The 21,935-nt window shown below is 50.0% G+C and overlaps 2 protein-coding genes across 2 annotated transcripts; one reads left to right on the forward strand and one right to left on the reverse strand.

Annotated features, from left to right (window-relative positions):
* Window positions 1-5,330: 5,330 nt before the first annotated feature.
* Window positions 5,331-14,171, reverse strand: FAM217B (family with sequence similarity 217 member B). The gene is made up of 4 exons (XM_008157160.3): window positions 14,026-14,171; window positions 12,011-12,119; window positions 11,828-11,913; window positions 5,331-9,121 (listed from the first exon to the last, which is right to left on the reverse strand). Exon 4 carries the CDS (start codon window positions 9,115-9,117, stop codon window positions 7,969-7,971), a length of 1,149 nt encoding a protein of 382 aa, XP_008155382.2. The 5' UTR covers window positions 9,118-9,121; window positions 11,828-11,913; window positions 12,011-12,119; window positions 14,026-14,171; the 3' UTR covers window positions 5,331-7,968.
* Window positions 14,172-14,277: 106 nt separating this feature from the next.
* On the forward strand, window positions 14,278-18,564 carry PPP1R3D (protein phosphatase 1 regulatory subunit 3D). The gene has a single exon (XM_028133477.2). It carries the CDS (start codon window positions 14,628-14,630, stop codon window positions 15,525-15,527), a length of 900 nt encoding a protein of 299 aa, XP_027989278.1. The 5' UTR covers window positions 14,278-14,627; the 3' UTR covers window positions 15,528-18,564.
* The last annotated feature ends 3,371 nt before the right edge of the window (window positions 18,565-21,935 follow it).

The raw sequence follows: 21,935 nt of genomic DNA on the forward strand, positions 1-21,935 counted from the left end.
TGTTTCTCTTTTATTAGATAGGATGTTGGGGAAACGAGAAAAGTGGACCTGACTCCAGCGACAAGAATGCAAGTCACTGCTGATCGTGGTGCCCGCTCTCTGACGTGTCAAAGTTGAAGGCTATTGACTCACATGACAAGAAAACGATTCCTCTTATCTCCAGGCCTGTTTTCAGTGACTCAGACATTCTGCCTCATCTGATGCTTCAGTGGCCCACTGTTTGATCAGATAGTGTGGTTCCTTATGGCTTAGTATTTTGAGTCAGCAACCAAGAGTTGGCCAGAAATTGTTCTATAAGAGATTTTAATCTTTTTAAAAATATTTTTAATTTATTTTTAGAGCGAGAAAGGAGAGGGAGAGAGAGAAAGAAATATCAAAACATCGATGTGAAAGCAGAACATTAACATCGCTGGGCTGCCTTCTGCATGCTCCCCACCAGGGATTGAGCCTCATCCCAGGCAAGCGCTGACCAAGAATGTAACTGGCAACCCTTCAGTGCAAGGGCAACACCCAACCAATTGAGCCACACCAGCTGGGGCAAGACTTTAATCTCTTGCCCCTATTAATTCAACTAATTGTTATAAGTGAGCAATTAGGGGGCAAATGCTGCCAAATATGACAGATTGGCGTGCTGTTCACTTTTTGCAGGTGTGGTGTAAGGCTAATAATATTGATAATAGAATTACCAACCTCATTCTTCAGTTTTTCATGTAGCTGAATGGTTTTCTGCTCATTTAAGGAAGGAGAGGGAAGATATGGAGGAAAAGAGAGAGATTTGAGGCTGTTTCGGTGTCTCCTCCCACACCTAGGCCATCCTGTGGTGGTAGAACATCCGCCTCCTATGGTTAAGCCCCTCGGTCAGCGCGGGGACCACTTATCCACTGTGTGTGAAACGGCGAGGCGAGAGGGAGAGCAGGTGGCATTGGTGCCGCAAGGCTGGCTACAGGCAGAGCCCGTGTGGTGGAGCCGGCAGCCTGGTTCAGCCCAAATGGCTGAGGCATGAGGAACAGACTTCATTTTCCTGAACTAGCCGAGGGACGCGCACCTCTGAAGTTTCCAGGGCTGCAGCGATGCCTGGAGCTGTAGCAATCTCCTTGGATAACCCTCGGAAGGACTCAGAGAAGAACGCTCATGAGTTCAGACCCCCTGACACCACCATCCGGGCCCCTGACACCACCATCCGGGCCCCTGACACCACCATCCAGGCCCCTGACACCACCATCCAGGCCCCTGACACCCACCATCCAAACCCCTGACATCCACCATCCGGGCCCCTGACACCCACCATCCAAACCCCTGACACCCACCATCCAAACCCCTGACATCCACCATCTGGGTCCCTGACACCCACCATCCAAACCCCTGGCACCCACCATCCAAACCCCTGACACCCACCATCCAAACTCCTAGCACCCACCATCCAAACCCCTGACACCCACCATCCAAACGCCTGGCACCCATCATCCAAACTCCTGGCACCCACCATCCGGGCCCCTGACACCTACCATCCGGGCCCCTGACACCCACCATCCAAACCCCTGACACCCACCATCCTGGCCCCTGACACCCACCATCCAAACCTCTGACACCCACCATCCAAACCCCTGACACCCACCATCCAAACCCCTGGCACCCACCATCCAAACCCCTGACCCCCACCATCCTGGCACCTGACACCCACCATCCAGGCCCTGACACCCACCATCCAAACCCCTGACACCCACCATCCAGGCCCTGACACCCACCATCTAGGCCAGTGCACACCTGGTCTTTAAAAATAAAAGTGTGAATGTTAAGAAAATGGTGGACATGAGAGCCCTCCACTCAATAGCACTCACTGCAGCAGTTTATCAGAGTGCCCTGTTCTGGAGCCCAAGCCAGCGGATGCCTCAGGCGGGAGAAAATAGCACAGATAAGCGAGGCTGTTCAGGGCCAGGTGAGGGTGACACGCTGTCAAAGCAGTGGGCCCAAACTTGCAGACGCTGAAGTGCCAGAGAAGCAGGTTTCTGGACATTCAGCCCCAGGACCCTGTGAAATTGCACTTAGATTCTGCAGGGATGGAAAACCCCTTTCCTTGGGAGGAGGTGATTTTCCCTCTACCTGTGGGTTCTTGGCTGAGAACCGCACCCCTGTCATAAAAGGCAGGTGAGCAGCAGAAGAGCAAACAGGATTAATCACGTGTGTGCATCCTGTGCGCCTGGGAGAGACCCGGGACACTGAGCAGCCGGAAGTGGCCCAAGCTCCACCTGGAGAAATGGGGAGACTTGTTGCTTTTATGACGTTGGAACAGAGGCAGCTGTGGAAAAACAAGCCGTGTGGTGAGGCGAGAGAAAGATAAGGATTCTTTTAAAATAAAATCTGTGTGGAAGTCTCCTGTCCCAGCGCCTCAGCCCTGATGATAAGGATGCTACTTTCTTTCTGGTACAGGGGAAGCCTTTCATATAGAGTTTTCATCCGCTCCTCAGAAAAGGAGAAAGGTAGGGGGTTTCTTGCATTTACTGCTATGCAGGTGCCTTTTCCTGAAAACAGCCACTGCGCCCGCGTGGCAGGTGAACATGGCCCACATGTTCTGAGCTGCCTCCCCTGGCGGAGCCGCGCCGCAGCCGGGCTCATGGTCCGAGCAGCGCAGCAGGAGACTGTGAGCTGGAGAGGCTGAAGGTACCTGTGCGGCCTCCGTTTCCTCTGGAGTATCACTCAAATGGGAAGAGTTCTATTCATGACTGTCCCACCTTTAACATTCCATGTGTGCTTCCCAGTGTGATCACAGTTAATTTCTTAAGCACGGGCTTTATGAGGAGTCTTAGCAGCTGGTGATTTAGGATGTGTGTTACTTCACTGAGCATTGCTCTGTGCCACATAGTTTTGTGGTGCTAAAGCAATCAGAGGAGGCGGCGCTGACTGATGGGGTTCCGATACCTGGCCAGCCTAGTAAGCACCCCCGAACGAACGCAGTCCAGGCAACTCCCACCAACGCAGGCAGCCAGTCACAGGCAGCCAACAGGCTTTCCCAACAGGGCAGCCACAGAAGCTGCCCCCAGCCGAGGACTTTCCCCGTCTCTATGAAATCCTAGCCCCAGCTCCTATCTGAGGCCTCCTAACCACTTGGGTTTGGTGCTGCCCGATTTGAACCAATTTTTGCCCCAGTAAACTCAAACTTTTTAATATCCCTCAGTTTAACTTTTAACAGTGGTATGAGGTGTTCAGCACCTGCTGGCACTGAACAACCATTTAATTCTTAGAGTGACACTAAATGAAGAACACGCTTTGGGGCTGAAGTCACACAGTCCTTTTCTCGTGCGTTTCATTTTGGTTACAATCAAAAACTTTTCCTTTGACTAGAAGGTATTAACAGAACACATTCAGTGCTATTGAACAGGTTTAATCGCCACCTCGTGGAGAATAAAATACCAACATCCAATAATAATCTACCATTTTCTATACACACTAATGATTTAAAACCTTTAATATGGTAAGTTTTCAAACCACCAAAAACAGTTTTTTTAAAAGCATGGTTAAAAACAAGACAACAAGTCTAAAATGGAGTTGCTCTTGCTAAGCCCCAACTTCATTAAATTGACACTTAATTACAGTTCCCGCTCCCCCAGAAATGGCATCTTCAACCAGCCAATCAGGAGTCGCCTGGTCAGCACTGACATGTCATCTGCCTGATAGACCCCTGTGGGTGAGCTGGCAACCACCAACCACGGAGCTGCGCAGTGTAACTCCCTTGTTCCCGCCCTTTCTGCCTACAAGTCTTTCCTTCCACACAGCTCCTCGGAGCTCCCTTCCATCTGCGAGAAGGGATGCTTCCCAATTCATGAATCATTGAATAAAGCCAATAAGGTCTTTAAAAATTACTCAGTTGAATTTTGTTTAATGCCCCCAAAGCTATGAGCAGCCACTATCTGGTAGACTCAGAAGCAAACATCTCTTTGTCAGAGGCGAGCTGAGAAGAGGAGCAAAGGGCCCCTCATGAGGACTGGTGTGGTAGCTGCTCAAAACTGCCGGCCGCCTGGCTTCCTGTTTGAGTGTCAATCCACGAACCAGGAGGTCACGGCTCATTCCTGGTCAGGACACATGCCCGGGGCTGCAGGCTCGATCCCCAGGATGGGGTGTGCAGGAGGCAGCCGACCGATGTTTCTATCTCATCATTGAAATGCACAGCCCGCCCTGCTGTTGTGGATGCTGCTTCGTGTTAGAAAGGAGCTGGGCCAGCATTTCCTCCTCAGCTCCTCTTTGATGCAGCCCAGGAGAGAGGAGCCAGACCCTGCAGGAAAACTGCATTGAGAGCAAAGCAAACCATCTCAGAAAAGTCCAGACAGGATTTTTCTACTGTCCACTGATCTCAGGGGAAGGAAAAATGCAGATTCACAGAGACGCAGAGTATCTGTTTTATTGTGTACAAAAGCAAGCACACAATAATGATCCTAACAGCAAATAACAAACATGCTGAATGTTTTCAGGCTGTTTGGAATGGTGCTCTGCCCATGTCATGAATAAATAATGCTGCTTCTCTGTTACATGAAATACAGTACCACCAAGAGGTGTATATTTTTATGTAACTGATCAAGTAAGTGAGCATAAAGGAAAGCATAAATGGGCAATGTTTATGTCGTGGAAGGTAGAAAGTCTTACGTGTTTTTGGAAACTAAGAGGCCTGGGACCACTCCGAACATCTTCCTGTAGCTGTTAGCTATCATAAGGCCCACACTAGCCTCTCCCCCATCTTTCTGTCTTCAGCCCCCAATGTCACCCAAACTTTACTGACTAAACCTTCAGCCAATTTAGTCAGTAAAATTTTGAGAAACCATCGAAATGTAAACAATTGTAGATAATACTGGTATATTTTTGTAGTTCACTTTTGTTTTTAAAACGTTCCCCACTGACTGGTTCTAAGCCTAAGTCAGTCTTCTTACACTCCCTCAACTTTCTGGTTACTTTGTTTCCCTTCGGGTTGTTTTAATTTGTTTAAATGCAACTTGTATGTAAACAACTCCCCAGATACGAGAGGCGCTTCTTAGAAACACATGACTATTCACTAGACGAGCAGGAAACTCAGTGGCTTAGACTTGACTGAATGAGCTCACACCTCCACTTTCCCACGTCACCCGCTTGAAGACCACGGCAGGGCATTCATCTGTGGCATTTGGTGCATTCAGACGTGTTAGATCTGTGATCAGAAATCAGCTGGTGTGGCTCAGTGGTTGAGCATTGATTGACCCATGGGCCAGGAGGGTGCTGGTTCGATTCCCAGTCCGGGGACATGCCCAGGGTGTGGGCTCCATCCCCAGTGAGTGGCACGCAGAAGGCAGCCGGCCGATGCTTCTCATTGATATTTCTATTTCTCTATCCTTCTCCCTTCCTCTCTCTCTAAAAATCAATAAATACATTTTTTTAAAGAAATCATAAAACCAGAAGTGTGCTCATGTTCGCTAATCACCTGCACTATTCATTAGGAGCTCTGACCCCATTACAACAATAATGATTAAAATAAACCATCAACCTGAGGCAAAAGGGGAAGCAAGCTAAACCACTTTTTCAGTCTTTAAAAACTGTCCTGTCATGTGACGTTATGACTGCTCCCCAAATTAAGTAACCACCTTCAATTCAAAGCACAAATGTAACATCCGCGGTGTTACCTCTAAATTTCTTAAGTGTGATGGACCTCAGCTCAGACCACAGGAGGCCAGCACAGTGAAGCAGGTTGGCCTCCCCCTGCAGGTGCCCCGAGGGCACCCACATGGATGGACACCATGCCAGGCTCGGCAGCAACTCTGCGTGGACCTTTCCGTGTTAGCATCAGGAGCACACGTGTGTGTGTAATGGGCTTACAAAGATTTATGGGCCGGAAACTACTAAAGAGCTGTGTAAAAACCTGGCAGAGAAGGAAGCATGAGCGCCTGCCAGCGTGTTTAAAGGACCCACCTATGGTGCTCACAAGGAGCAGGGCAGCCAGTGAGGCATGGGGTGCACTCAGGAAGCCCAGAAAGAAAAGAAGAGTCTCTATGTTTGCAAAACACAGCACTTGGACTGGAACAGAAGGATACTCTAGTGACGACCGGGGAAGTTATACGTATGAGATGTCCAGCTCCTGTCTGTGTAAAAAGGTGTAAGATCTCAGGGTAAGAGCTTGCTTTCTCTGGGGGGTAGGGGATGGGAGGGATGGGAGGTAAGGAATGTAAGAGAGGATCTGGAAATATGTGAAAATAAAGTCTGGGAAGAAAAAGACTACCATAAAAATTTTATCTGTTATTTAGTATGACTGAAATCAGATTTAAAACAGGATCTTAATATTTAGCATTTGCCTCTTATTTTAATTATGTGTATCTTGTCCTTATGCTGTTAACTTAGAAAACACCTTGGATGACATTGACTGCTGAGGGAAAAGTCTGCAAACTATTAGATATTTTCAAATGAGAGAGCCACGTTTTTCATCTGCCCCAAAGGTGAAAACATAGAAACTTGTAAACAGAATACTCTTTTAAAGGGTTAAAATCAGCTACCGTCATTAAACATACCTGCACAGTATTAGACTAAGTGAAATAAGCCAGTCAGAGAAAGACAAATAGCATATGATCTCACTCATATGTGGAATCTAATGAGCAAGATGAACTGGCAAACAAAATAGAAACAGAGGCATGGCTACATGGAACAGACTGACAGCTGCGGGAGGGGAGGAGGAAAGGGACTGGATGAAAGAAGGTGAAGGGCTTAGCCAAAGAACACATACGCATAACTCATAGACACAGACAACAGCGTGGTGATGGCCAGAGGGGAGGGGGAGGGGGCAGGGCGGAAGTGGGCAAAGGATGAGGGGAATGGGGACATCTGTAATAGTGTCAACAATAAAAATAAAGATAAATTTAAAAACATACTGTACAGCAAAAAGTAGTCAAACAAAGGTTTGAGAGCTATTCCCATGAACATCAGCAGAACCTCACGGCACAGCCCCAGGGACACGTAGATGCGACGGAACTGCAGTGAAGCAAGAAGCCTCAGGAGTCAGCAGCCACGGGGCCAGCAAGGCCGCCAGGAAGGCATGCAGGACCTTCATCCCCATCCACTGCCCACTCTGCCCCCACCTGAGCAAGATTCTGAAATCCTGCTCTTGCGAACTAAAAAGATCATTATTCTGACGTCAGACAGCAGGATCTGAGCCCCAAATCAGTAATGTAATAGTTGTTACATTCCAAGTGGTTCCATGTGTTTCTAGCTCATAGGCCCTTCGTCCACAAACTCTACCCCATGGCGCCTCTTCAGGGTTGGGGTGCCACGTATTCCATGCTGGCCCTCCAGACAGCACATCACGCTCACCCACTGACTTCCCACCCTCAGCTTAGAGAACACAAATTTAAGATGTTGCTTTTTTTAAACCAACATCCAGGAAAATGTATGAAAACACTAGATTCTGTGGTCTCTGTATAGCAGGTGGCTTTGCGATAAATGATTTTGTTCAAAATCCATGCTCCCCAATTTGATGAGGAGCCAGAACTTCTAGGGCTGAATCGGACAGAGCTTCTGCTTGGAGGGCTCATGATGGGGACAAAAGAGAGAACCCTGACCATCTCGGACACTGGCGTCTGGCACTGACCATCTAGGACGCTGATGCCGGGCAGTGTTAAACTGCGGGCACTGTTCTCATGAAGGGAAAGTGCAGCTCAACATCCTAGTTCTGCTCTCCACAGCCGCCCACCGGCTGTTACCCCTCCCCCGGGGGGTTGTCACTTTGCTCCTTTACACGGCACAGACCTTGGTTGATTTTATCCAATGGCTATCATTTGCTTAAGACTATCAACATGAAGAAGGGCTTCCCACGATCCCTTTGGTGGAAACACCCCGGTGGGGGTACTGAAGAACCAGGCGGCCGGAAGTGGCAGTCATAATGTTTCCTGACATTCACATCTTGTCACTCTCGGGGGGCCTCCATATTTAGGGTTCTGCGGTCTTCGCAGTTCACCATTTCGGATGTTATTTGAATTTACGTGGGTTCTGCTTTCCTCCATTCGTTTTGAGTTTTTTCTCACTGGCCAGGGAGGCCTGACTACAGTTATCTGCGTTTCCCTTTTTCCTCGGATTTGCGTGTGCTTGCGTTCTGGAGGCCTTGGGGGGGTCTGCTGCGTCCAGGCTCCCGGGGGGCGCGGGGCCGCGGAGGTTACTGCTGCTCTCCATCCTGCGGCTGCTGCCGCTGCCGGCCAGGTCCCAGCGCGGCCGCGGGCTCCTGCCGCTCCGCTTCTCCTCGGCCCGCGCGCCCGGGGCGTGCTTCTGAGAGCACAACCTGCCGATGCCCAGCACTTCCAGGGGCTTAGCGGGTGTCTCCGACCAGCAGGAGGGCGGGTGGCCTTCGCGGGGAGCGCCTTTCTTCCGCGAGGAGCCCGACCTGGGGGCGCCGTCCTGGTGTGGCCTGGACCCGGCACTGCCCGGGGGCTTGCTTCTCCCCGGGCTCTTCAGAGGCCCCGTGGGCCCGGGCGCGGTCCCGGGCGCGGGGGGCAGCCGGGCTTTGGCCGCCTTTGCTCTCTCGCCCTGGACAGTCAGGATTTGCAGCCACTCGAGCTGCACCAGCCGGTCCACGTACTTCCCCAGAAGCCCTCCGGCTCGTGGCCCGGGGGCCGGCCTGGGCTCCGTGTTCGCGAGCACAGCCATGTCCCGCAAGTCCCAGGAGTTACAAGGCGGCGGGAGGAAGTCGGGGTAGCAGTATTCCGGTCTGGCGTGGCCCTGACCTGGTTGAAGATCAAGGTCGAAGCAGACCGGGTCGATTTCCTCCGCTCGCAGATGCAGGTCTGGCGGCGAGCGCGGGGAAGGGGGGACGGGGACGCGCTCCGAGTCGGAGAGGTCGCTGGCGCTGTCCTCCTCGGAGTCCTCTTTCATGAGTCTCAGCGACTGGAAGTCCAGCAGCAGCTTGTTCCCCGCGGGCCCGCGACACCCGGGCCCCAGTGGACTCCTTTCGGCTTTACCTTCTGGGGAAATGCGTCCTCCAAGCTCCTCCCCAGCCGGAGGGGAGACGCGGGGGAGGCTGCCCTTTGGCCTGGAAGGAGCAGGGAGGCCTCCGGACTCGCTCTGCCTTTTCCCTGAAGCGTTCTTCCAACGTGGCACTTTATTCCAAGACCGGCCGGCATCCATGCTGCTGTGAGACACAAAACTGCGATTCTTAGTACCCAGTACCGGACAGACACTGTCCCCCTGCCCCTCCCCACAGAACCACCTGGCCGGCGGCCTCCAGCCAGGGCCAGGGCCCAAAGGCAGGCCTCGCAGCTCCCCCGCAAGCAGGCCTAGTCAATCTACATCCGGTTCTGGAAACACCACACAACCAGCACAGGTGCCAGACATGCCTGCACAGATTCTATTTTATATCATTTACCAGAATTTCTTAAGGGCTCAGGTTATTATCCACTGTGTGTACTTTGAAAACCACTGGTTTGGAAAGAATCTGTTGGAGAACTCTCAACCTGTTCTGTTAGTGATAAGTGATGTTTAATAACATTCATGAGGAAAATCCATGGCTTCCTCTTATATGCCTGTTTTAAATGAAGTGTAAACAAGATGTAAAAGGCATGTTTTGTAGAATTTACTAGCTGGTGGGGATTTTGAGCCAACTAAAATCTATAATAATAAAAGCATAATATGCTAATTAAACCAGACAGCCGAATGACCTTCCGGGCATCATTCCAGATGTCCTTGCAGACGAAGCCGCAGCAGCAGGGGCCAAAGCAGAGGCAGTTAGGGGTGATCAGGCAGGCAGGCAGGTGAGCAGTTAGGGGCGACCAGGCAGGCATGTGAGTGGTTAGGGGCAATGAGGCAGGCAGGTGAGCAGTTAGGGGCAATCAGGCAGGCAGATGAGTGGTTAGGGGCAATCAGGCATGCAGACAGAGGGGTTAGGGGTGATCAGGCAGGCAGACAGAGTGGTTAGGGGCGATCAGGCAGGCAAGCAAGTGGTTAGAGGGGATGAGGCAGGCAGGCAGAGGTTAGGGGTGATCAGGCAGGCAGGCAGAGGGGTTAGGGGCGATCAGGCAGGCAGGCAGAGTGGTTAGGGGCGATCAGGCAGGCAGGCGAGTGGTTAGGGGGGATGAGGCAGGCAGGTGAGTGGTTAGGGGTGATCAGGCAGGCAAGCGGTTAGGGGCAATCAGGCAGGCAAGTGAGTGGTTAGGGGTGATCAGGCAGGCAGGCCAGCGGTTAGGAACCAATGGTCCCGTATTGTGAGAGGGCTGTCCGACTGGCAGTCAGACATCCCCCGAGGGGTCCCAGATTATGAGAGGGTGCAGGTCGGGCTGAGGGACCCACCCCCCCCCCCCCGAGTGCAAGAATTTCGTGTACTGGGCCTCTAGTCCTATATAATAAAAGGCTAACATGCAAATAGATTGAACAGCGGAACAACCGAACAACCACACAACCAGTCACTATGGTGTGCGCTGACCACCAGCTGGTGTGTGCAGAACATGGCAGGCATCGGCTGTGGCAGGATGGTGGAGCAGGTGAGCAGGGGCACCAAACCAAGGCGGGGCACCGGTCGCTGTCATTGGGGCGAGCCTCTGGTGGTTGCTGAAAATTCTTTGCTCCCACACACTGCAGTCCTGCCTGGCACTTGCACCTGCTGCCGGCACCAGCCCCGCTTGCACCCACTGCCGGCGCCGGAGCCACCACTCACACCCACTGCCGGCGCCCAGCGCCAGCCCAGATTGCTCGGCGCCATCAGCAGGTGCGAGCAGCAGCTGCTGGCCCCAATCGCCCCTCAGGGCTTGTCCACCTCCCCTTGCTCCTGAGGGAAGATCGGGGCCGGCAGCCACATCTCACACCTGCCGCTGGTGATGGCCCCGCTCACACCCACTGCCAGCACCGGCCCCGCTCACACCCACAGCCAATGCCAGAGCCACCACTTGAACCTGCTGCCAGTGCCCGGCGCCAGTCCCAATTGCTTGGTGCCGTCAGCAGGTGCGAGAGGCAGCTGTTGGCCCTGATCACCCCTGAGGCCTTCTCCACCTCCCTCTGCTCCTGAGGGGCGATCGGGACAGCAGCTGCCACTCGCACCCATTGACGGCTCTGGCCCTGCTCACACCCGCTGCTGGCACCGGCTCCAATCGCTTTGCGCCTCAGCGGGTGCGAGCAGGGCAGGCACCATCAGTGCGTGGGAGCGGCAGCGGGGCTGTTGGCAGACAGGGGACCAGGGGCCATGGCAGGAGGGGCCGGGCGGGGGCACGGACGATGGGCCGAGACCTGCCCTTGTGCCTACCACAACCTCAGGCCCACAGTTCCTTTCAAGGTGCACGAAGTTGTGTACTGGGCCCCTAGTCTTAATATGAAGAAGTGTAGCTATACAACCTGTACCTTTAACCAAAAGCTCATTAGCATTTTGAACAGGAAACAGGAACTCTGTATTTAAAAGGATGGAGTTGCATGGTGTCTTAAGATACAATAAGAATGAAAAAACGGTTAGCACTGTCTGGTCGTGGTGGGTAGAGGGAACTTCTGAACACAGTGTGCTTGGCTAGAAGAGCACCTGATTCTTCCCAGGGTAATTCATTCTGAGAAAGGATCCCATATCCGCATTGACAATATTTTCTTTTCAACTTACTTACCAAGGACATAGCATTTCACTAAGAATAATACTTCTCAGCACCAACATCAGATGGGGAAAAAAAAAAGGAAAAAAGGGTGGTGGACATGCACCTAGTCATGTTTAACGCCACTTGCCCACTCATTTCTGCTAGATAAAAATATAGGTGCATGTTTCTTATCCACAGACATACTATTTCCTTCCCCAACCACACACAGTCAGTCTGGAGGACCAATATAGCACAATTTTACAAAATACAGCAGTTATATGAAAACTGTTTACCTGCTCTTCTGGTGAGATTCACTCACCCTACTCCCTTTCTTGAAAAAATCACAGGGCTGGTCATCATCTAGGGTTGGACGCGCTGTCTAAAAACCAGACAAGCAGTAATAAATACCACAAACACACAAGAAACAAGCAAAAACCAGAACAAGTCTAAGTAAGATCCTCCACCGGTTACATCACCTTCTCTGTTGTGCTTGAAATATTCTTGCTCAATCTGTTAGATGATGAAAGGTGGGGAGGTGACTTCTTTATTCCTCTTATATTTTGAAAAGACTCCTTACCACTGGAACTATAAGCAACAGAAATCAGTCAATAAGTACTTTTTAAATTCATTTTTCAATTATAGTGGACATACAATATTGTATTAATTTCAGGCATATGACATAGTGATTTAGACATTTATATAACTTATCAATCAAGTGATCAGCCCAGTAAGTCCAGTACCCATCTGACACCAGACATGATTAGGATATTATTGACTATATTCCCTATGCTGTACTTTATATCTCTGGAACCAATTTTATAACTTGTAGTTTGTACTTCTTAATTTCTTCCCCTTTTCACCCATCCCCTCACTCCCTTCCCATCTGGCAACTATCAATTTGTTCTCTGTATCTACAAATTTGTTTCTAAAAATATGGAACGCTTCATAAATTTCAAAATTTGCATATGATCCTTGCCCAGGGTCTATGCTAAGCCTCTCTGCTTCAGTCCGCTTGGGGATGTATGCCTCCAAAGCCAGCACAGTCAGTATTTATTGCACATGGTCCGGTATCCAGAGTTGGGTTGGTTTTCACTAGCTTGTTTTTAAAACTTTGTATAGCATTAAAATATTGGTGGGAGAGATTGCCTTATGTTTAAAGTTTAATTTTTTCTATTTTATTTTCACAGTGGATATTGGATACAAGATCATACTGCTATAAATGCTGCAAATGGACACACACACACACACACACACACACACACAGTCTCTTTGGAAATAACATATTGAGGAAATCTGTGAGGCTAAGGTCAGGTGTCACTCCAAAGCTCCCATATCCAATCATTCATTCATTCACAAATAATTATAGAAGTGCCTAGAAAATGACAGGATTATGGCAATGTCCCAACTCGCATGGAGCTTAAGCTCTATTGGGGAAGCTCCCTTTCAATTCTCACTAACACATCAACCCATTAAAAGCTTATCAATCTATTAATACAATATCACATCATCTTATCTCTTTGTGAAATTCTGTTGACTCAGATCACACAGTGCTGCTATTGCCTCTTATTTTGAGTGGCCTAAAGTGCCCTGATTTGAAAGTGAATACTCTAATAACAGCCACCTGCCTGGAAGGAGGTGGGATATAGAAGGTCTTTATTTTCTTCCTGGAACTTTGCTGTGTTACATTTCACAATAAGTATGTATGCATTTTTGGTCAGTTTACATGTGATGGTAATAAAAATCCCATCTGGGCTCTCACAATTAATGAGTTATGCCAAAATCAACAGGCTTGATTGATTTTAGATATACAGGATGTTCTTTACCAACCCTCTTGCATTAGCTTGGTGTTCTTTCTGCTCTGGACAGTAAAAAGGAACCCTTTAGATTTCCTGGCCCCAAACTGCTCCAGGCTTCTGCGTTTTTTGCACAAAGTTAAGGAGACACATACCCACAGGGCCCTGAGGATGCAGAAAACAAGCTCGGGTTGGTTCAGGCTTGCCTCGGAACAAAGCTAAAAGTCCAAGATTTTGGCTGCAAAAATGCTTCCGAATAAGGATAGCTGCATAATTCATCACAGGGTATTAACTCTAGTTCCCACATCTTCCTCTAGGCGAGGGGCTTGGCGCCTAGAGAGGAACAGCAGCAGGACCGCCCCGCCCCCCAGAAATTGGCTGGCGGTCCTGGGCGGCAAAGCATTGTGGGTGATGTGTGGATGAGACGCTTTACTATACAGCGAGGCTCCCTTGGTCCAGCCGAGGGTCCAGGCAGCAGTGCATATGTACAAAGAGCTGGCCAGCCTAGAGGCTTAAAATGAGCTTGGGGGCCAGCTCCTGGAAAGGCCAGTTTTTGCAACCCCTCCCTCCCTGCCACCAGTAACCCATAAACCCAGGGACCCACAGCATGCATTTTCCTTGTCTTCCGTTTGTGCAGACACGGATCTATGATCTATAGACGCGCGGGCCGGGCAGACGCAGACAGAAATTGATCAGACCTGTTTCTCGATCGCCGAGGACACGTGACGAGGCCGCCAGTCTTCCTTCCCAGCGCCCTAGCGGGGAAGCCGTTCAGCTGTGCACGGCCGCGGGGGCGCGCAGCTCGGCCCGGTTCCCGGGCTGCGCTCTGGACCGCGGGAGCCCGCGCGAGGGCGGCGTCACGAGGGCCGGGGCGGGGCGGGGCGGAGGCTCCTGGGGAAGTTGCACCCAGACCGTTGCAGCCATGTAAGTAAAGTCGCGGACCGGGAAGGTGGGAGGGGCCGCTCCACCAATGCAGCCTTCCACTAAGAACCTGCCAGGAGACAGAGCCGCAGTCCGCTCCCCGGAAGGCCCCGAAAAGCTTGCTCTGGAGACAACATTCGTCTCTTGGGGAAAAAAGCTCTGTTTTCGCTGCAACTAACGGAAGACCTGGGAGAGGACTCGAGGGGGCGAGGCGGCAGAGGAGGGGAGGCGCAGCGGGGCCAGGTTTCCCTCGCGTTGCAGTTCCAGCGGACCCTGGGGCCTTCTGAGCACGGCTGGGGACGCCGCCGAGGTATTGGAGGCGGGGTCGGGAGGCTGCCCCTCTGATTCGTACCCCCATCACCGGGGGGCCTGCTGGGCCATGTCCAGAAGCTCGGACCCCGCGGTCCTGCCCCGCGCCTTGGGGTCCCGGAAGTCCGCCCCGCGGAGCCTCAGCTGCCTCTCTGACCTGGACGGCAGCGCGACCCCGGAGCAGCGGCCTTGCCGGCCCCACTGGAGCTCGGGTCGCGCGCGGCCGCCGCCATCCGCACCATCAGGCTGCGACCCCAGCCTGCGACCCATCATCGTGAGGCGGGCGCACTCGCTGCCCAGCTCTCCGGAGCGCCGCCAGAAGGCAGCAGGCGCCCCTGGCTCTGCGTGCCGGCCGGACTGCAGCCGGCAGCACCGTGTGCGCTTTGCCGACGCCCTGGGCCTGGAGCTGACGCAGGTCAAGGTGTTCCACGCGGGCGACGATCCCTCGGTGCCACTGCACGTGCTGTCGCGGCTGGCCATCAACTCTGACCTCTGCTGCAGCCGCCAGGACCTGGAGTTCACCCTGCAGTGTCTGGTGCCGGACTTCCTGCCGCCCATCGAGGCAGCCGACTTCGGCGAGCGCCTGGGGCGGCAGCTCGTGTGCCTGGAGCGGGTCACCTGCTCGGACCTGGGCATCAGCGGCACGGTGCGCGTGCGCAACGTGGCCTTCGAGAAGCAGGTGGCGGTGCGCTACACCTTTTCCGACTGGCGCAGCACACACGAGGCTGTGGCCAGGTGGCGGGGCCCCGCGGGTTCCGAGGGCGCTGAGGACGTCTTCGCCTTTGGCTTCCCAGTGCCACCCTTCCTGCTGGCGCGAGGCTCCCACGTGCACTTCGCAGTGCGCTACCGTGTGGCCGGCGCCGAGTACTGGGATAACAACGAGGGGCGCGACTACAGCCTCACGTGCCGCAACCACGAGCTGCACATGCCCCGAGGGGAGTGTGAGGAGAGCTGGATCCACTTCATCTGAGCTCGGGCCAGGGACCTGGCGCTGCTGCTCCCAAGCCACACCTGCGGTCACTTCGTAGCTGGGCGCTCACAGCAGAGGCAGCTGCTCTTCCCTGCACTCCGTCCCCACACCTAAATCTGACCTCACGTCCTGCTGCAGGGACCCCTGGCAGTGGCCATCCTGCCACCTACTTGAAACGTCTGTGTCAGTTGTAAAATGTAGCCTCCGGTGGCCAGAGGCCTAGTGTGTGACAAGCTGGGACAGTGCGGGTGGGTAGGTGCAGGGGTGTTGGGCTCTCCGAAAGGGTTCTGACTGGGTTTCTGGAAAAGGCCTGCATCCTCCCGCTAGGAAGGCCTGACTGCTTTTGCATGTGTCCTGATGGGGTCTCTGTAAACGTAGGTGTTACTTATTATTGTGATGCTGGGAGCTTGATCCCTAGTGGATGCCTTCCCCAGAGCATTCTGGATTTAATAAGCTCAAAGAGAAACCAGTTTGTGTATTTGTGCCCCAGTGTGACTCCCATCATGGTTCCTTGAGGCATTCCTGCCCTGGGACCAGGAAAACCTGAGCTTGCCAATGTTTGTGGACTTCTCACCGTGGAAAACTATTAATAGGCAAGCAATGTATGCCTCATCAGTCATCACCACCATTCCTGGGAACTCAGGCTGCCCTGGGGAAGCTGTCTCCTACATCACAGCTGAGAAAGAGAAAAAGCTTAGAATGTTAGCAGAACAACCCCAGTGTCTCTTCTCACATCTCACACTTCTCTCGCACCTACTTGATAATTATGTATCCGCATGTTATCAGGCAATTCTGTTTAGGGTTGAAACTACCTAAACAGGATAAGAAACTCTGCCTTAAGTTATTAAAAATTTCAGACACATGCCCTTTCAAATACCTTTTTGATGATCAAGATGACTCTTTGTCTTCTTAAGCATCAGAAGATTCCAGCAGTCATCTTTCAGAAGTCAGGATGCCAAGTGGAATTAGCAAGTTTGTTCAGCAATAGCCAGAGCACTAGAGGAAAAATAATTCACAAATATTTATACTTTTTAAATGTTTTAAATTGTACTTATATATGCCCAGGTTTTATTTTAAATTGTATTTATATGTACCTGGTTTTATCAGCTACCTGCCAACTTAATTCTTTGTGCCTTCAGATCAGAGAGTTTCTAACATTGTGGGGACTTGTTTCCCAGTTTTAAAATGTTAAATGCTTTCTTCCTTTTTTTTTTTTTTAAAATATCTTTCTTTTTAAAAAAAATCTCCAACCAAGAAGTCAAGGCCATTGTCCCCTGCAGAGTGCCACAATGACTTAAAACTCCCAGCAAGGGGCTGGTGATTTCTTTTGGTGCTGAGTGATGGTTTTTCTGATAACAGGTGCTAGCTCTCAAGTGTGAAAACCCAGCCAGGATGGACAAGGCCTCCACTTGTGGAGTTTAATTATGGCACAATTGAAATCTCTGAGGTAAATTGTGACAGCTGTCACCAATTAATAACTGAATTTGAAATGCTTGTTAAAATTTGTTAAATCAGTATGTAAAGGGTGAGTTTTGCCTTTTAACCAGTTTGGTTTTTACAGTGACAACTTTTGTGTTTTTAAAATTCCAAGAGGAAAAACGCTTTCTGATCTAGAGGGAGTACTTTCTGATTTAAGAACACTGAATTTTGATTTAAAATATGGTGATTAAATTGAACAAGCTTTGGCTATTAGCATTGTTCACTCCATTGACTTGCAAGAGAGAGAGAAGCCTGGTTGCATTTCCTGTTGTTTAACAGACTGTCCAATTAGGTCAGTACGCCTGTGAGGGCCCTGGCTGCTATGTCCTTGGCCCCAACCCAGACTGCAAGAAATTATCCAGAGTATTCATGTTACGAAGGTTAGGGCTGCCAAATATATTGTATAAAGGCATGTAGACAATCTTATAATCCATGTAAAAATTACTTGGCAAAAGGTTCTAATCATGGAGTATAAAGTAAATATTATATCTTCAGTATTAAAAGAACCTCGGTGTGCCTTTAAAAAAATTAAATATACTTGCCTAGTTGATAAAGTTCAGCTTAACAAGGACTTTCAGACCCTAAAACAGTTATATTGCTTAAATGTTAACATTTTGTAGTGGGTTGTGCAATTGTTGGGTTGTCTCCCCAAATATATTTTAATGTTTATACTTTGAAGCTATTTCACCCAGACCTAAAATTAAATTGTATGTGCACAAATTGCTAGCTGGAATGTGTTTTCCTTGTAGTCTCATTACAGAAACATGTTAGAAACTTCTTGATTGTTTAAATAATTTCATGGTTAAGTCTTATTCTTACCTAAATAGTCAAACTTAGTGCCTTGCCAAAAAAAAAAAAGTTTTCATTTTTTATTTTTATTGTATGCTAGTACCTCAGTTTCTGTAGCACAGTTGTGCATGTCTTTGAAAAACTGAAATGCAATATTTTGTGCCAGGTCACATACGAAGAAAGCTCTAGGGCAGTGGTCGGCAAACTCGGTCAACAGAGCGGCAAACCGAGGCTCTCTCGAGCTGCAGTTTGCAGACCACTGCTAGGGCATTGCAGGGGGTGAGACAGTATTGTACTCTTGTGTGTCTGACTCCCCTTTGATTGTGCCTTGCACACAGGGGATGGAAGCTAACATTCACTGTGTCCTCTCTTATTTGCCTGCCCACAGTGCTAGGTGCTGTATTTGATTTCATTTAATTCTGAAAATTACACTATCTGGTAGATAATATCCCCATTTTTTTAGTTGAAGAGAGTGGAGCACACCTAGAATCCCACAGCTGGTAAATAGCAAAGTCAGTATTCAAACCTACCCCAGAACCCAATTTTGATATGATTGATAGACAAGATTTTTCATCTAATATTATGATCTAAAAACCTATTTAACAACAATTCGAATAAGATTAAAAAGAGTGATTGACTTTTTTCTTCCTTGTGGTAGTATACTGTTTACTAAACAATTCCTATGCTTTTTGTACAAATGGAACAATAAAAGGACTCTAACTTTTCTCCTCTGCTACAAAGTGGCAAATTGAGACATCACTACTTACAATTTTTGAAGTGTCTGCTATATCCATTTCTGCATGGCTTGTGTATTTTACACAAGCATGATTGCTTTTATCTTCTAAACTGATACTTTAAATGGAAACATTGTAAAAAGCCCGGAATATACTGATGCTCCTGCTCAGTATCACGCACAGAGGGGCTAAGCCTGATTTCCCGTAGGGACCTGGGTTCTGCCTAATGGAGGAGGCCGCCACTCCTGCTTCTAGGAAACCCGGGCAGGAAACCCTCCCGGCAGCACAGAACCGGGGCTTGGCAGCCTGGCGGGGCGGGGCCAGCCGGGGCGGGGCTGTCGGGAGGAGGGGGCGTGGTCAGCGGAGAGGGAGCCCGACTGAAGGAGACCGTCACGGAGACGCCGGAAGCCTGGGCAGGGCGCGGCAGTGAGGCCTTGAGGTCGGCGGGGACTTGGCCCGTGTGGCTCTGCTGCCCTCTGCCGGCCCGCAGCGGGGGACTCTACAGAGGGCGTGTAACCCATGCATCCTCGCAGGTTTGGCTGGTGCCCCTAGTCTCCTCGGCCCTGTCTAGCCCTCCCGGGTGGTTGTGGGGATAGCAGGGGCCCTCAGAGGCGTCCGCACCGCGGGAGGAAGGAGGAGACGGAAGAGAAGCGGAAGAGAAGCTGATGCCTCTTCTAGCTGCGCATCCCTGAGGGGCAGCCTTCCGGCAAGGACAGCACTCGGGAGAGGTCAAGGGTCGGGGTTGGGGTCAGGGTCGGGACGCTGCAGTCCACTTACTTGAGGCCCAGAGCCACGCCCACCGCGGCCTCCTGCGGCCAGCACGCGCAACGGTTACGAGGGGCGGGACCTTGCTGGGCGGTAGGGCTGATTGGACACGGTGTGGACCACTCATAGCGCTGATTGGACAGGCGCTTCCCGCCTTCCGCTGGCCGCCTCAGGCGCTGAGACTCGACGCTCGGCGGCCGTTGGGTCCAGACTCCACACAGACGCCTCCAAGAGCGGCAGGTTGAGCTGGGCCCACGAGCGGGCGGGGTGCTGCCAGACGGTGAAGGGTGAAGGAGGAGCCATTGTGGAAAAGGCCAGGCAGACGCCATGCCAGGTCTGAGGGCGTCCAGAGGGCCTTGCGTAGCCCGCGAGGGGGAGGGGGGGTGAAGGGGAGGGAGGCGCCCTGGGGTCGGAGGGGGCGGTGCACGCACTGTTGGCTCAGCCTGTCCTCTGAGCGGGCAACGGTCAGGAGACACGAGGTTAGGGGCGGATGCGGACGGGAGCCCTCTCCGGCCCGTAGGGTGTCTGGGCCGGCCGGGCAGGTGTGATCTTAGGTTTCAGGGTGGAGGCGGAGCGGTGCGAGGTGCTGGAGGCGGGCGGGACTTAGCACGAGGCCCACTCGGAAGGGTTGAGTGCCCGCCCCAGGCCCGCCCCACGCCGCCCCGCAGGCCTTCAGGGCCTGCCCTCGTCTGCTCCGGTTCTCCTGGATCCCTCTTTTAGGCTCGGTTCTGAGGTCTCCTGTATCCGGATAATGATCAGAGTAGAATGGATCTGTATGCTGAATTTCGGGGGGCGGCATTACACGTGTTTTATTAAGTAGTTGTGTTCACATTTCAGTCATTATAGAAGATGGTGTTGCCCCTCCCTCTTGGTTAGGGTCTCACATTTGGAAAATGTTACATGTAGAGAGGACAGTGTATTAAACTGTTGCTGCTTGCGTTCACCCAGCTTTCGGGGAACAGCACGCGCCTGCCGTCTTTGTAAAGCCTGACCCATTTTCTGCCCGCTTCCCTGTTGTCGCTGTCTCTGTTTGCCGGTAGCCGACCGGGGCTCAGAGCCTGCTTGGTTGACGCAAAGCCCCAGGCGCTTCTTGCGGTTATTTTATCTGGGCTTCCGGCGGCGGCCCCTTGTTCCGTGACGTGACGTGACGTGGTATTTGGTAAGGATATTTTAAATTGTGTACTCATGATGGAGGAAAGGGAAGTGCGTCACTTGTTTCCTCCTCGAGTTAGCCTTCCCTTTCAGTTGCGACTGTTTGCCTTGCTGAATGGATAGTACTACATTTTTGGCTCCATTGAATCCAGTCTTCCGAGGAGGGAGGGAGGGAAGAGTGCCTGGATTGTTCAGTTTCCTTACTTTTAAAAATCTTCCTGTGTGGATGCTAATTAATTTTCCTTTTCTTCAGCTGACGTCTTGCACAAAAGTAGAATTAGAAACTCAATCAACTTGTTAGCTTTAATGCCTCTTGGCCTTAAGTAATTCTGTGCTATACCCTTGTCTCAGAGTACTTTGTAAATTACTCTTAACTTCAGATTGTTTCCGCGGTGAGGGCCTGTCCCAACAGTTATTGGACCTACGCAGAGTACAAATGGAGGGGCCCCGACTGTATATTTTAAGTATTTAAACTTTTTAATGAAGTTTTAAAATTGTGAAATAAAATGTTCTAGTCTTCAACCTCACAAATATACCACCTTTGCAACAAAATAGAAAAATATATGTAAAGCTACTTTTATGACTGACTTGGAAAAATATCAAAGATAACTGAATGTATTTATTATGGCTATTTGATGATGGACTGTTGAATTTTGGATAACTAATAAAATAATGATGAATTAACTGCCTAGTGTAAATGTAAAGGTTTAAAAACTACAGAAGGAAATACGTAGGATATCTCTCAGGCTTTATAATATGGGAATATTTAAGACATAAAAAGCACAATCATGAAAAATAGATATGAAGTTTTGTATATCATTGTCTCTCTCTTACATAAGTGGCTATTTGATATTTTTACATTTTACATTAGGCAGTTAATTCATCTATTATTTTATTACTTACATATTAATTATATCAACATATAATTAATAAATTAGTATACCATATTTTTTATCAAAATCAGTGAATATGGTCTAAGCAAGACTTTTACTTATTTGTTGTCCTAGTGACAGTATGATTTAAGGATTAAAACTATGTATTTATTCAAAATATACTAATTTGAGTATATTTTTATCAAAAACATAAAATAAATATTAAAAGTATTGTTTAAAATTCTCTGAAATACTAAAATTCTTTTAAAATTAAGGTACAATACAATGAATATTAAAATTATTTGAATAACAAGTTATTTTTAATATGTAAATTTTATTTTTTTATATAAACTTAGTCACCGTTCTAGTGTTTGCTTGCCATCTAACTGCCATTTTAAAGAGTTTGTATCATGTTCATGCAGTTATGTCTAGATTTACATAGATACAAATTAAAGAATAATTTGAATTGCTTAGAACTATAAGTGTTCCTCAGTCACTATGTGTAACTGTTGCAAATATTGTGCACAAAATTGCTAGGTGCTTCTAAAGCCACAAGTTGGAATACAAAGAGAAGCAAGAAAATGGACATTCAACATTATTAAGAATCAGTTCTTCCA

Source organism: Eptesicus fuscus, chromosome 12 (genome assembly GCF_027574615.1).
Source record: "Eptesicus fuscus isolate TK198812 chromosome 12, DD_ASM_mEF_20220401, whole genome shotgun sequence".
Taxonomy (NCBI): domain Eukaryota; kingdom Metazoa; phylum Chordata; class Mammalia; order Chiroptera; family Vespertilionidae; genus Eptesicus; species Eptesicus fuscus.